Below are 15,826 nucleotides of genomic sequence, written 5' to 3'. Positions count from 1 at the left end.
GAGATATGAGATGGAGTGGTTTCTATTCACACCTTCCATCTTACAACCACTGTATTTTTTGATTTGGTTTGGTTTTTTTCCTTCTCCACCCTTCAGCTTCCCTGGCATAACCACTCCCTCTTCCTGTGTCCCAACCACACTGGGCAACTGTCATCTGCTGGGGAGGTAATGGGATAACCTGGGTGAAGCAAAAGCACAGAGAGTACAAAACATCTGTTAATTAGGCTCTAGGGCATATTTAATCCATTTTGCTTTGGCAAATGTTGAAACAAATTTCTCTAATGGGCAGCAATAGCCTTAAGTGGCAACAGCCACGCTGGTATCTGGCACTGTCCTACAGCAAGAGGTACTGAGGAAGGAATGGGTTTAAGGACCATTTCGAAAAATCTCAGGACACCCATTTAGATTTGAAATTTTATTTCTTGCTGTGATGGCAGCAGAGAACGGTAAAGTCTCAAACAGCCCCTTTCAGAGTGATGAAGGGCAGAGAAAGCAGTGAAGGCAGAGGGCCTTCTGCATGTCGGTGTTCGGCGCTGAGGGCATGAGAGTGATGATCTCATAGCTTGGAGATTCCTCCCCCTCCAGCAAGGGTCCTTCCCATCTCGCTACTTGTCCTCAAGAAAGGTGCACACCTGGAGGAGATCTGAAAAGGGAAAGAACAGGGAGAAGTTCAGATTCTGCCTTTAAACACTCTTGTCCCACCAGCACACACCCAGCCATGCCAACAACGTAATCACATGGAAAATATATTCAGTGTGCCACAAAAGAATGTGTATTAACCACAGGTCGCACTGAACACACACTGATGGGACAGGCTGGGTTCTTTTTACCGTTTCTCAAAGTGCATATTTTCTAAAGGTGAGTAAAAATCTTTGATTCCTGTTGATGCCAGAGCAGCAGACTTCAAGACTCTTTTCACTTCATCCAAGGAACTTTGAGAAAAGTATATAAAGTTTAAAAAATGAGTTATCCTCATTTTGCTTTAAAAAATTAAATGGATCGCTACAGAAGAAACTGTCCGTGCCTATGAGGCTAAGAACTGCAATTCATGGACTTCTTCCTGGGGCTGTTACAGTTACCTGATGGATTGCAGGTATTGAGGCTAGCAACTGAAGCATAGTATTCATCTCCGAGGAATTCCTTGTATGTTATTCCATCGCGAAGTTTGACCAGACACTTGGTCAAGTCTTTAAACAGAAGGTCCTTGGTTTGAGACTCAAACATCTTGAACCTATCTTTCTCGATTCCTTTTGTTCCAAACCGTTTCTGAAATAAAGGCATGAAGAGGTAAGTGTATGTAAAAAGTAGAAAGCTGGCAAGATTCAACTCGTACAAGCCTAGCTCTTAGTCTTAGTTCTTCACCATCATCCTGGGGAGCCCCCAGCCAAGCTCCAGAAATTTAGGCTTGAATCTTCTGTCCGTGTGGTGAGATGAGGGATCTCTCGGTGGTAAGCACTGTTGTGGCATGACTGTCAAAACAATTTTTTTCCATTTTAACATGTCACTACATGGAGAGCCCATTGGCAGATGCTGCCAGCAGGTCCTATGCCTTAGCCATGAGTCGAAAGCAAAAGGAGCTGACTTCCCATGTGCCTCTCAGCAGACCCTGGCGGTGGAGCAAATATTAATGTTTTCAATGTAAAATCAATCGGAGATGGTTTAACCTGGTTACATTTACACCAATAGCTGTAAGACTATGTGTGTGCAGGGAGGCTACTGTCTTCCCAGGGCTGGACAGCTCAGTGCCTACCTCATGCCTGACCCAGCTGGGTTAGAGACCAGGCACCTCAGAGGAGCTTCTGAAACACACTTGCAAGAGCAGTGTGTGGCAGTAGCCCGAGAAGGAGGTGATAATTTCATGTCACACAAGTATAGCGTGACAACAGCAACCACTATGATCCAGGTGTTACCTAAATGGGTATTTGCCAAGGTGGCAGAGGAGAAAGAGCAGTTCGGAAGGGATGGAGGAAGGGGGAGGCTAAGGGACAAGGCTGTCACCCCATATTGGTAGTTTAAATCTTCCATGTTTCACTGACTCAGGGAAACTCAGAGCATCATTGCTCTAAAAATGAAAACATGCCACGTAAAAACAACCCAAGAACATTTCTTCTGCTGTCAGTACTACTAACCTCTTGTCTCTCCAGCAGCTCACGGACTTTTTTTGCTTTCTCAGGACGTGTGATCACAGCATGGGTAGGAACTTTGGCCAGGTGGCAGTCCCTGTAAGCCATGATATTTGCCCGTCGCCCATCAGTGCACAGCAACTCAAATTGGTCCATTTTCAGATTTTTGGCCCAGTCTTCTTTATTTTTGCCTTTAAAGAGAATTGGTTTGGAGATTCAGAGATCTTGTGTAGCAGAAGAACGTCAGCCTCACAACACCTAAGCAAGGCATTTGTCCCTGCCTGCACTTGGAGACTTGGCATATACAAAGGAGGCTGTAAGTAAAACCCAGGAAAAGTCAATGGGATGAGTCAGACCCTCAGAGCAGGCTAGGAGATTTAGTTACATCTCCTTCATTGCAGTTTTTCCCAAATGCTTGGAAAACTTCAGCTGCTGCTTTCAGAAATGTGAATGAACTTTTAGTTTTCAGGTAAGCGGGGAGCTAGAGTGCTGTGCAAAGGTGTCAAGGCAGGAGTCTGTGGTTAAGGGACCACCTGAATAATTGTGCAGCTGCAATTAAATGATAGTTAGCAGGGAAGCGTCTCTGCAGAAATGCCTGGGAAGAGCCACCTTGGGCAGACAGCACATGCTGATGCTTCAATTCTGCTCCTCCTGCAGGAGGAGTGAGATTGACAGGACAAGCAGGTCAAGCTTGCTATTACCTTCTGCACTGGGAACAAAAATAATGCAGATAGGGAAAGGCAGCCCTGCCAAGACCCATGCAACAGAACAACCACATACCATCAGTGTTTTCCTCGACGATTGAATGCTTAATAAAGGCCACATCCCCCTGCTCAACCAGACACCTGGGAAGTACAAAGAAAGGCAAGTGATATGGCTGCTTGAATCCTGGCCCTTTCCCACAGATTTGATTCTGACCTATGTCTTATTTTGTAAAATTAATCTCTGAGGACAGCCAGCTCTAGGAGCCCTGCCATGACTATTTTAAGGATATCTGAAACACAGTGTTTTAACACATTCTGGAAAAAAACATGCATCCTTCTCACATCATAAGTAGCCAATTTATTTTATTGTCAGAAAGAAGCAGTTTGGCCAGGTTCAGAATTCACTTTGCTTTCTGCAATGCCTGCCTACATGTGTTAATAGCTTTGTAAAAACACTAACTTGCACCAGAAGGACTGCAAACCCTGAAGCAGGGTCTCTTTGCTATTAGATGTAAATGAAACAAGATTCATTCTCTTTTTAAATTCATGCCCAATATGAATTACTTAGACTTGAGCTGATACTGAGCGGGTATGGAAGAGATGGCACTGGGGCTGACCTCTGGTCTCTGCACTTTTTAGATGACCATTCATTTTAACTAAGGCAAGCAGCATTTTTAACAGGGAATGTCTAGTGGCAGCACTGTTTGCGGGTCCCCATCTTTTAACGTTCCTTATTTGCGTTAAAAGTGTAGCACTGCTGCCATTGTAGGAGGTCTGGCCAAAACGCTTGTGTCTCTCCAGGTTTGCCTGGAGCCACCAGGACATTAGTTTTACAGAATGGGAACATTTTACATCATTTTGCAGGAAGCTGCATAAAGAAAAAACATATAGCATATGTATAATATTACAGACATATATACCTTCAGCAGTGTAATGGAGAAAAAGAGAAGGTCAGTAAATTAGCATCAACATGAGGCTGTACTCCATATGTGATCTACCCATAATCTCTGTGATTAGCCCCAGGGTACCTGAGAGCAGCCTGCGGCTGCTCCTACCACCTACCGGAAAGCTCCAGTATATCCATAGTATTTCTCATGGCTGTTGGCGACACACTTCTCTGGCGGGACCCCCCCTGAGCCCTTGCAGAGCCGGCAGAGGCGGGAGTTAGGAGGAGACCCAGGGGCACAGCCCTCGCTGAAGTATTCATCTGAAGGCAGGAATAGGAAAAATTCACTTTTCCTGCACTGAAAAGTTAGGTTTTCTTTTAATAATATGTTCTCATGCTGAATTTGTATTAGCAGTCACTAGGAGCTGGAAACAGGCTGTGAGAAGGAGCATGATTCAGTGGACAGCAAATCACATGCATCCAGTTCTCACTATGAAACTTGTTACTCATTATTGATAATGAAGCGGGGCCTAAGGCTCAATTGCGCTAGGCACTATCTTGGCATAAAAAGAACGATTTTGCTGCAAAACATTCCCAGCTCACGCAGAGCCAGCCCAAGCATCCTCAGCCTTTACAGGTCAGCAGAGTTGTGTTTGGCAGCAATGCCAGAGCTCTGGGGGAAGAAGGGACAGTGGGAAAGGCACGCAGGAGAATGGTGAGGCTGATTCTAAAATTTACTAACACCAGTATCTTCTTGTGGTTAGAGATTTCCTTTTAATGATTATATGCTTAATTTGCCTTGGTCCGTAATATTTCCAGATTATTTTTGTTGGACCATAATTCTCACTGATTGAAAGTTGGATGTAGAACTTGATCTTCTGAACAATCTTTAAAGGCCCAGAGCCAATGCAGACTATTACCCCCTTATTCTCAGGCAGTCAGATCATTCCCTTTAAGTTTCTTGAATGAAGGTCAGCCTCTGTCCCCTGTTCTCAGCCCCTCCCCTCCCTTCTGAGATTCATTAACCCATCCTTTACCCCCACTCCACACCCTGCACAAGCACCAGGCCCCCTATATGTGGGGCAGCCTGTATTCCCTTTTTGGGAATACCTTTTGGACTTCTGCAAAGGGAAGGGGAGAGATGTGAAAAGAAAGCAAAGCCCCCCAAAGCAGCAGACGTGCCATATCTTACTCTGAAGCAGTCACCAACAGCCTAAAACTTCGCTCAGTGAAACCTTAAACAACAGAGTGTTCTCCCTTTCCCACCTCCAGGTGGGAATCTTTGAGGCACAAGAAAATTTGAAGATCAGGTGAAGCATAGGAAAACATTTTTGCAAGCAGATTCCCAGCTGGAAGAAATGGATGCAAAACTCAACTCACCAAAATTGCATTTCCCTGTCCTGTTGTGAATCAAGCCCATGGGAATGTTCCAGCCTGCAGTTCTCCCGACCGCGGTGTGGCACGACTTCTTGTCCTGCAGATTGTTCCATATGATATCACTGTCGGATTTCTTCACAACAGCCACAGCAAAGTACGATGCTTTCAGAAGATAAAATAGAGGAGAATTAAGGACTGACCTGAGGATCCCACCATGCTCCCTTAGGAGAGCATTGGCTCCACTTGGGAGAGGGCACCTGTGAACAGTGTAGCAGAAATACTTTGCACTTATAAATTATTTGCCACGCAGCGACAACAGGAGAATTTGCAGATGTGATGCATCTACTCCCATCATGCTCCTGGGAAATTATTATCTCTGACATTTACCTCCCCCGCAAAACTCTTGACACTTGGGTATGTGAGAAGGCTATAGCAAGACATACGTGATGATTTCTTATCCCCTCCTGATTTCTTATCCCCTCTTTAGCAAAGGACGAAAACCTTCCCTCCTCTCCCCTTCCCATTTCTATAAAGAACAATTTCCTAACGCTACAACCCAGACCCTCTTTCCCTGTTTGCAGCCCTGGCACCATTTTGGTATGACCATGCTCCAGATAGCAGCAACTAAGCACAAATCTCTGCCTCTACCATATACTTTGCCTTGATATCTGCTTGCAGACCCAGACTTTCCATCTGACTACTAAATTTGTCTCCCAGATTTTTAATATCTACATTGGACACAGTGGCTCTTTGTGTGGAGACTGGCCATTTATTCTCCACTCGTGACTACATATATATTTTTCTACGTATATCCATCAGGACTGTTTTCTGTCCCTCTGTTGGCAGTAATTACCTGGTTGTCCTTCTGCTTTGGTGCATTGACTGTCATCTGAGGGAAGGAAAAAGAAGAAGATATTAGATAAAAGATATGGCAAATCCAAAAAAGGATCAAGCTCACTAATTTCTGGAGAAACTTCATTCTAGAAGTGACTATTTCAGGTAACACCTTGTGCATCGACAGAACAAAGCACAGCCTCCATCTGCTCCTCTGTGCTAAAAAAACTAGTTTTACCGAGGCTGGTGCTAAAGGACAGGGGACATCATTATTAAAACGAAGAAGACAGGAGCTGGAGGTCATTGTGTTCCTGACTGTCGATGCCCACTCTCCCAGGGCTGTTCCACCTTTGTGGAAAGGTGAGGTGTGCAGCGGTGAGCAGAGCTGCCTCAGCGCACCGTGTGTTTTCTGCAGGATGCAGCGCTGAGGCTGCTTTCTAGATTTCAGAATAAGAACAGTGCTTTTGCACCAGCCTGTTACCAACCACCTGGACCCAGAGAGGCAGCCCAGGCTGTGCTTACCCTCATAGCTTTCTCCCATCACCGGCACCAAGCCACACACACCGGCAGTGTAGACAAAACCTCCGTCTAAGCTGATAGCATCTGCTTCACCTTTCTGCAATGAAAATGGCGCAGCGATGAAACGGTGCTGTATGTTCCCAGACCAGCGCTCTTCAGAAAATCAGATTGTAAAAGAAGCACTCGATGTAAGGGAGAAGGACCTGGGGCTAAGGGGACCTGAGAACCCATCCCTTAGCGTATGGACAGACAAGGTCTCGCTGATGCAAGCAGAGGGAGTTTTGAAATTATTGTTCCCATGCACTTGTAACCACCTCAGCAGCAGCTGTCCTCCCCAGGCACTCGCAGGCTCTGGCATGTGTCTCTCCTAGCCTGCTTCCCTGCCAAACAGATTTCCTTATCTCACCTGTTCTTTCAAGTCTGCATTTTGTGCTGTCTTCACAGTACTGACCCAGCCCTCTGAGCTACCACCAGCATCCTCGTCTATGCTGTGGAACCACTCGTCTTCTAAGCAGGCAACTGTTTTTCTCCGCATTTTACAAAATTTGTATTTTGCCTTCCTTTTCCAAATAAAAAGTTACTTCACACTAGAAAATTGCTTTTTATTTAGGAAACCTCAAAAAAAGAACACTGTCCAATAAATTTTTTTGAAAAATGTTTATTGGTGAAAAACTAGTTGAGCCTTTTCCCTGTGATGAGGTTGGTTTCTGCCTACTGGTATTTCTTGCAAAACTCCCAATATTTTATTTTAAAATCTACCCCCCCTCCACCCCGTCTATTCCCAGGCTAAAAGAAGCAACACTGCTCTCCATCTGAAAGGTTCACAGGGAGAAGAAAAGGGAAAAAAAAAGCCATACCATGATCTTGATAATGCAGTCCCTGGTGTTGTCTGCCACAGTGCACTCCACCTCCCCGTTGCTCACCACACTCCAGAGGTCACACTTGCTCTTCTCATTCTTGCCTACTGCACACCACTGTGTCTTGTTTTCTCTGCGGTGGGAGCTCAACTGATCTGGAAAACCAGCAGAGTTAAAAAAGGATAAGCCTATAGCCCTGCTAAAGAATAAGGCTACAAACTAGCTACTTTATGGGTGCGTGGATGGACTCAGCCATGAAACCATCTGTACACACCAACCTGCTACTGTCCAGTGCAAGAGGTTCTTGTTTAAAAAGCCCTGGGCTGGCATGAACAAAAGGGTTGATTCTTAAGCTGAAGGATGCTCAAAAATCAGCTTACTGGTCAGAAAGGAGAATTTCTGCATAACACAAGCTGTTCATGCAGATTCGCGTTAGCTAAAACATCGTAAACGTTAAACCACTATGCATTAATAGTACTTGGTATTGCTGCCTATAATATACTCAGCATTTCTCCAGACCTCACAGCCCAGACAACCATGAGACTAAGACCAGACCGAGCTGGAAGAATACAACCTAGTTATGTTTCTGTGAAGTGGCATTTGAATAATCTGTTTTGATGCTACATGAAGTCCATGCAACCCCTTCCATAAATGCCATAGTGGCTGAGCCTACCACAGAGATCTCTAAGCAACTATACATTTTAAGTGGATTTGGGGGGTTATTTGTGGGATGTTTAACTCTCAGAAAGCCAGCTAGGACATGAGTAAATGCATGATGAGTCTAGACAGAAATAAAGGACACTGTTTCCCTCAAGTGGCCAATACTGGACCTGGTGTTCTGGGATGTTCTTTCCTTTTACGTCCCAGAAATGGCTTTTCTAAGCAGCAGTTTTGACCATGCCCAATCTCTACCACCATCTGAATAACCATGGGCAATTTTTGTTGTTGTAATCATGGTGAAGGGACAAGGGGTGGAGTGTGTGTAAATTTTCCACCTTTGTTGGTGTGGTGATGATGTTATTTTTGACTTTGGAATCAACAAATTCCTTTTGTTGATGTAAGTGAAGTTTGTAAAGATTGTGTGATTTTAATGATAATACCTTTCACAGGAAATACTTTGCAGAGAATACTGTGTTTGAAAAAATCGTGTTCCTTTCCCCAGACGTATTTGCTGATCCCGTCTCTTCAATGCAGGTCACACTGACACGACATTAGTATTTTGTGTCCTGCCTACCTTTCTGAAGGCTCTGGATGGCACTGTAATACTCAAAGCCCAGGTAGAGCTGGGAATCCATCAGTGGTGGGATACGCTTCAGCTGTATAGCAGAGTCTTTGAAAAGCAAGTCTTTGAGGCCTGGCTCCTTCTTGCCACGTGGCCCAAAGAGCTGGAAGGTGCTGGTTGTGCCCACACCAAATTTTTCCTGCCATGGGGGAAAAATAATCAGCAAATGACTGTACCAAAGCTCTTGGAAAGCTGGAGAGAGCAAGCAAAGCCAGAGGACAGAAGAGAGGATTCTAGGGGAAGGAAAGGAGAGCTTGATGATACCTGTGCTTTTGAGAGAAAGCTCCAGATGTCATCAACCTTGCTATCATCTCGAGCCATAACAGCGTGAGCAGGCACCCTGGCCCAGTGACAGGCTTTGTAGTTGTCCACGGGCTGACGGCTGCCATCCAGACACAGCAGCTCATACTCATCCTTCTCCTCTGGGGCATTTTCTGGAGGAAGGGAGGAACCATGAGTTGCATCACCACAAAAATAGACAAAAAAGCCAGTCTGGGGCAGCTTTGTAATTAATTTATTTCTGCAGAAGCTCGGGGGAGAATTCTTTGCAGAAGACAGGTTGCACGCACCCCATTTGCAATGGTAATGCGGTCATCATGGTCATACGAAGGCAATGCAGAAAGGAGAATGCATGTGCCTGTGAAAGAGAGATTATCTCTGCCTCTGTCATAACTAACCCAACAGTAAGAGTATTTATGTGGCAGTAGCGCCTAGACATCCAGACACGTACAAATGGGTACAAATGCAAACAGATTTAGAAACACCATACAAATGGATTGAACAGGTCAGGAGCTGCGAAGCTTTTCTGGACCTGCTTCACAGGTTCTGTGAAGGCCAGTAGGTAGCCAGTGTCAAGGCTGAAAACAGAGCCCAGGTCAGAGATCACAGGGTGACAGGAGAATTCAGGTGGGAAGGGACCTCTGAAGATCTCTGGTCCAAGCTCCTGCTCAAAGCAGGGGCAGACCAGGTTGCTCCAGGTGGATCTTGAAAACCTCCAAGGATGGAGAGTACACAACTGTCCTGGGCAACCTGTCCCACTACTTGACTGTCCCCAAGGGGAAAAGATTTCCCCTTGTATCTGGTCCAAACCTCTCTTGTTTCAGTTTATGATTATTGTTTCTCATCTTTCCATTGTCCACCTCCATAAAGATATTGGCTCCACCTTCTTGCTAACCTCCTTCTAGGTACAGGCAGGCTGCTCTGAGGTCCCCCAAAGCCGTCTCTTCCCCAGGCTGATCAAGCCCACCCCGCTGAGCATCTCCTTGCAGGAAAAGTGTTCCTGCCCCATGACCATCTTGGTGGCCCTCCACTGAGCTCACTGCAGGTCCTGGGCATGCCAGGCCATCTTCCATCTCCGAGAGGTGCAGAGTTAGTGAACTCTTTCTATGGGCTGAATTCCCTCCAAAAATCCCTCCCATAGGGATGGGTGAGCATAATTACCTACACAATCGTTCACCCTGTGTTTGCTGTGATAATGTTACAGCTGGCTCTGAGATATGGCACCAATTATAATACCATTGAACTTAAATCAAGCAGGTTTTCCTTCTTCAAAGAAGAACCCCGAAGAAGAAGTGGACCCCACCACAATCATATTTTTCCAGTAACAAGGATGAGTCAGTCCACAGTGTGCAAAACATGTTTCTAGAGATGAAAGAAGAAGAGGTTTGTGGCAAAGCTGGAGAGGAATGAAAGCCTGCACAGTGCAGACTGATTACAGGATGAAGTGGCCACAAGAGGTTGGACTGGAAAGGAGAGAAACAAGTGATCTCACAGGCCTACCTTGAACAGTTGTGTGTTTCACAAAAGCCACATCTCCTTTTCCATCTTTCAGACAGCTGCAGGTGGGAAGAACAGAAGAGATGTTAAAAAAACAGACATTGTGGCTCCCTATCTCCTGTTCAGCAAATTACTTTGGGACAAACTGCAACCATAAAGCAGTAGTCTTCCCCAAAAAAGCTCTGCCCGCAGGGAAGAAAATGTAATGGCAGAGATGTAATGCTCAAGAAGCCCAGTTAGACTTAGCACAATGCTAATGCTGTGTATTCTTAAGTCTGTGCAAAGCCATACAACCCAGCTGCCTTTCTCATCTCCTGCTAGCTGCCTGACGGGTATTACTAATTGGATCTTTAATTACCAGCACTCCCAGTTGTTCTATAAATTCAGACTCCTCAGGACCCCTGATTACAACACAGCCCTCCCTGCTATAACAAAAACTTGCATCTGTCAGGGCTAGAATATTTTCCCAAAGGAAGAATAACTTTCACTCACTGAAAAGCTCCAGAATATCCAGAATAAGGTGCTGTGCGGGAGCATTTGGTTTTGGAGTCCCCCTTGCACTGACGGCACAGTTTTTGTTCAGTAGTGGCACCAGGCACGCAGCTGGCAGAGAAAAAATTGGCCACCGCTATGGATGAGAAAGGAGCAATAGTTAGTCTAAAATTCACTTTTACAAAGACCTGGAAGGGAGGGGATGCACAAAGAATGTCAATGACTCGACTGCTCTGCAAGCCACCTCTGGACCTCTGCAGAAGATCACGCAACATCGCTTCCACCGTACCACTGCCCCTGGCTTAACACCAGCCCATTTATCTCGCTGTTTCCCACCTCACCTTGCTCGATAGAGGCTGAGTCTTTGCCATCCCACTTGATGTCTCCCCGCTGAACGAGTGTCCCAATCGGGATGTTCCAGCCAGCAGACCTGCCCAGGCCTGTGTGGCAGGAGGTCTTGCCCTGCAAGTTGTTTATTGTGAAGCTTGTTCCTTTCTTCACGACAGCCACAGCGTAGTAGCTGGTTGTGGAGCCTGCAGTGCAGGAAAAAGCAGAAAAGCAATGAAAAAGCAGGATTTATGAACATTTCAAATCCTGCCAAACCCCCGATTTCAGATAATAAAGTGTTGCACTTCCAAATAATTAGCAACTTCGCTTGAACACTCATGGTCTTCCCATTTTCTTAGGGGTGAGCTGCACTGCCAATATTGAACAAGCACTGTGCATTACAACTTGTAATTGTAAGTAAGTGACCTGAAAATACTATCACACACAAAATGCTTTGCCACTGGACAGATGTTAGACGTGCCCGTAGTTTTGTAAGGATGCTTCAACAAGTCTTTTTGGCAAATCTTCTTTGACAAGTCTTTTCTCAAATGCCATTGCCCACTGAAGCATACATGTAAGCTTTGCGAGACTGAAATTCCACATTTAGTCTTTAAAATTATACCTAGTCCATCACATGCTACATATGAATAAAGTGACTTAGTTTTAGGGGTGGTAGAGACCACAGCCTTCCATTTAATATCTGTGTTTTCTTAGCTACCATGTTGGGAATGACTCTGCTGTGTTGCTTTGATCCTGAATATTGTGTACAAACAGGCTGAACTCCAGGTCAGAGGTCAAAAGAGATTGGGAGCTTTGGACATGGTGTGACTGCATGAAGCAAGACAGACAAAAATGGAGAAATGCTGTCTGTTCGACTCCCAAGAGAAAGATGGAAGAGATGGACAGTACAGAGAGTGAGCAGGGATGGAGCAACAGAGCTAAGTCTTATCAGAAGGGATTGCTGCAGAGCACTTTTTATGCTTCTCTTCTTTTTTCTGTGCATTGGCTGCACCTCTTGCCTCAATAATCTCAACCGGGTGTTCCTCCACAACCACTAATGGCAATGCTGTTGCCTCGTCAATCTTTTTTTTGTCTTGATGACTGCGCAGGAAGATACACAGGTTATCTGTGCTATCTAGCTCAATATTTTACCTGCTTAGTTCAAAGTCAGTGAAAGCAGATCTCTCAGACCAGCACAATTTTTATGCCATGCTTCAGAACAACCATGATTTCTGCTCATGGTGCTCTTCTTCCTTGGCCACTGCATCATCACAGGATCAGTGACTTTCATTGCAGCTAATGTCAGAAATGGGGCACTGGCTCTGCCCCTTTCCATTGCAGTGACTCTATGGCCATGGGTGATAATTCACATTTTGGTGTAACTGCCCCCCACTTTCCCTCTGGGATCTGGAAGCCAGGGGCAATATCTCAGACACCCAACAGAAATAATGTGGGAGCTCTGCGTGGAAAGGATGGCCTTTGCACTATCAGTTTGTTACCACCACTTGGCTTAAAAATATTGCATGAAAATGTACCTTCACTATGTTCGTAGACCTCAGCAACAATGGGCTTCAGCTTGTAGGGGGCAAGGCCTGCCTCAAAAACTTGACCACCGTCCAAGCTAATGGCATCTGCTTCATTATTCTAAACAACAAAAAGATTTCAGTCAATAAACAAAGAGCAGGGATGCATGAGGGAAAATGCTTCCCCAGTGTCTCTCCTGGATCCTTGTGGATGAGTCCTTCTTTACAGGGGGATCACAGGTAACAACCAGTGACTCAAAGGAAATCCCAACCTTCTCCAGGTGTAACAGGCTGCTGAAAAATCCTCAGTGTCCAGCACAGATATTTGCTGCCCACTCACCGAAATGGCTTTTATGCAGTCGAGGTACGTTGCTTTCTGCAGGCAATTCAATGCAACACTCTCTTGTTGCATGTGGTCCCTTAGGCTATTGCATTTGTTCTCTTCTGCTGAGGATATTGTGCACCATCTGATGCTTGCCTTGGGGGGAGCAGCAAAACACAGAGCTGTAGAAAGAACCAGAAATAAATAGTCTCAGAGAGACAGAAAGGCAACAAGTGGAGAGAAACAGCATCTCTGTGAATACACGATCTCTGGTTCCCTGCAGTCATGGCCTCCGGTGATGGCCAGGTGGGGGATCTCCCTTGCACATCTCCTAAGTCATGCAGGAAGATTGTTTCTTTCTTGCCTGACATGTGCACGTTCAGGAACATCTGGAAGGATCATTCCTGTCCCTGGGTAATGGATGTCCTGCACAGCATTGTGATTCAAGCAGCCTGAGCTCACAGCAACATTCACAGGAGTGGGAGAACAAATCCACACACTTCAATAGAAATTAAACTCAAGACTTTGCAAAAATGGAAAGAAAAGGCTGTCCACTGAAGCAGTGTATTTGCAAATAACCCCAGAGGGAGAGCAGCTCTGACCTGGCCAGACTATATTCAGTACATTGCCACACATGACCTCCTTGGCAGTTAGATGATCTGATATATTTAACCATCTCTTTATATCTCACCTCCTCCACTACACCCAGTAACAGAAATGCCATACCACGTCCACAGCCCTCTCTCCTAAGAGTCCCCCAACCAGTAAATGCAGCTGACTGGCTGCTCTGGGAGACTGGAGCAAAGCAAAGACTTAAGGTGGACACAGAGTCCTGCCTCCTTCAGCAACCTAAACACCAGAAACAATGGAAACTTGCAGTATGTGGCCAGCCCGTGCTTCACCTTAACTCTGCCCCTTCCTGGCAGGATTGTGCAGACCCAGAGGCTGTATGCACTGCTTGCTCCCTCCAAACCCTTGATGGCACATGTCATTCAAACATCTCCAGATTAACCTGTGCTGTTTCCATTTTCTCTTTCACCTCTGAAATACTCTCTCTTACTTGATTTTTGAGCCATACCCCTGCCAGCAGAGACCTCTCCTTCTCTTGGTGGAGGTGCTGAATTTGGCCACAGGGAGAATCCTTAGCCTTAATTCCTACTGCCATCATCTATGTTTTTCAAGTCTTGGCTGCATAAAGCCATGGTCACCTTAATCTAGTGCTGGCAACCACCCTGCCCGGGGCAGAAGCTGGACAGGGACCTCCTGAGGGAGTCAGCCCAGCTGCACTGGTGAAGGCAATGGGAGCCTGAGTGCCACAGCCTCTGCCATGGAGCTTTTGGGCAACATCTTGTCTCCTTCCATGCAGGGAAGGAGGAGAGACTCTTCACCGTTAATAAGACATCATTGCGTGCTAGTACTCAGCAAAGGTGCTCGAGGACTTTCTGATGCCAGTGGCACAGGGAGCACTTCCCACTGGAGGACATTAATCACCACCACACTTTATGGGGGATCAGAAGAGACCCGCTGCCTGCACCGAGAAGGGGACCCCTCTTTCTCTTTCCAGGCAGCAGTCCCCAAGTCAGGTATAGACAGCAGCAATCTACTTGCCGTGGCTACCTGCCCATTGCCTGCCAAAACTGTAAGCAGAGAGAGAGGAGAGAAATAAACACTTCAAGCAGAGCCAGCTCTGCAGTGGCACAATTTAGGCATAAAATACACAGGAGCCTGAGCAAAGTGCAGCCACAGCAGCAGGTCAGAGCAGTGCAGGAGCAGAGCGGGGAACATGCGGAGTCTTTCGTTATTTAAGCTGTATTTTATTGTCACTGCCTTCAGGTTTAACCCAACACACACGCAGGCTTGGCAGGGAGGTCTTGTTCTAGTTTCTTTCCCCCTGGCTGAACCCCTGCTCCTCTCCCAGCACAGCAGCTTGTAAGAGGGTGATTCTTCTCTTCGCCCCATGGCAGCAGGAGTGCGGAGCCTCTCCCGAGCAGTCCCTTCCCCGGCAGTGGGTGCCGAGCATCCCTCCTCCTTGCCAGCCAGGTGCTTGTCAGCTTGCCGTGGGGAGCTGCAGACCTCCCTCCAGCCTCCATGGGCTGGCCCAAGGAAAAAGCTGCTGTCATTAGTATTCAAAACACCATCCTTGTTGACAGAGATCCACAGCTGCCAAAACAAGCATCTGGCAGGCGCTCCTTTGCTTTTACGTCCTGGCTTTTACTTAACAGCTGCCTGGGTCTGGTACGTGCTGCATCTCTAAATCAGCCTCATCTAGAGGGAAAGCCTGGGGTCCTGGGAGGTTTTGACTCTTCCTTTCCCCCAAAACTGCTTTCAGTAGACACTTACCTGCTACCCCAAAGAACAGCACAGTAGAGAGTACAAGTTTCATATTTGAGCAGGGAGTCAGGTGCCGAGGAGGGGGTGCAGCAGCCTTGGTCACAGACTGTCCCCTCCAAGTCTGTGATGGCTCTGGAACTGCTTTCTCCCCCTTTTATAGAGGAACAGCCGTGGCTGTGTTTGCAGAAGCAATGACCTAACACTGTTTGTCCTTCCTTGTTTCTCAATAGCTCCTAAATTGCCCCCCTCCCTGGATCAGCCCATTTTTAGGAAGCCTTTCACTTTGGCACTGAACCCCTCTGCAGGCAGGAGTCAGAGCAGGGCAAGGTGCTTTTCATTTTACAAGGGGCTTCAGATGGAAAATTCCCAAGTTGTGACATTTGAATTCCCCTGTGGGCTGAAACACCACAGGAGGGGCTATTTTCTTTGTGCTAGCCACCCCCTGCCTTGCCCAGCCTAATCTCAGAAAGTCC

At 46.4% G+C, this 15,826-nt stretch overlaps 1 protein-coding gene across 1 annotated transcript; it reads right to left on the bottom strand.

The window, feature by feature from the left end:
• Positions 1-423: 423 nt before the first annotated feature.
• TF (transferrin) lies at positions 424-15,459 on the bottom strand. The gene is made up of 17 exons (XM_072868915.1): positions 15,363-15,459; positions 13,041-13,204; positions 12,713-12,821; positions 11,192-11,383; positions 10,851-10,986; positions 10,362-10,417; positions 8,847-9,016; positions 8,535-8,721; positions 7,301-7,455; positions 6,447-6,540; positions 5,944-5,979; positions 5,094-5,252; positions 3,890-4,034; positions 2,904-2,968; positions 2,130-2,314; positions 1,080-1,266; positions 424-643 (listed from the first exon to the last, which is right to left on the bottom strand). Exons 1-17 carry the CDS (start codon positions 15,403-15,405, stop codon positions 606-608), a joined length of 2,121 nt encoding a protein of 706 aa, XP_072725016.1. The 5' UTR covers positions 15,406-15,459; the 3' UTR covers positions 424-605.
• Between the last annotated feature and the right edge of the window lie 367 nt (positions 15,460-15,826).

The sequence above is a fragment of the Ciconia boyciana genome, chromosome 7 (assembly GCF_034638445.1).
Source record: "Ciconia boyciana chromosome 7, ASM3463844v1, whole genome shotgun sequence".
Classification (NCBI taxonomy): domain Eukaryota; kingdom Metazoa; phylum Chordata; class Aves; order Ciconiiformes; family Ciconiidae; genus Ciconia; species Ciconia boyciana.
This window is presented reverse-complemented; position numbering and strand designations above follow the sequence as displayed.

Excerpts from the sequence above, each read along its gene's own strand:
- TF (XM_072868915.1), bottom strand. The coding sequence starts at position 15,405 with ATGAAACTTGTACTCTCTACTGTGCTGTTCTTTGGGGTAGCAG. Across the intron at positions 10,418-10,850 it reads GGATATTCTGGAGCTTTTCA|CTGTCTGAAAGATGGAAAAG; the intron begins GTGAGTGAAAGT and ends TCCCACCTGCAG. Across the intron at positions 8,722-8,846 it reads GCTTTCTCTCAAAAGCACAG|GAAAAATTTGGTGTGGGCAC; the intron begins GTATCATCAAGC and ends CCCCCATGGCAG.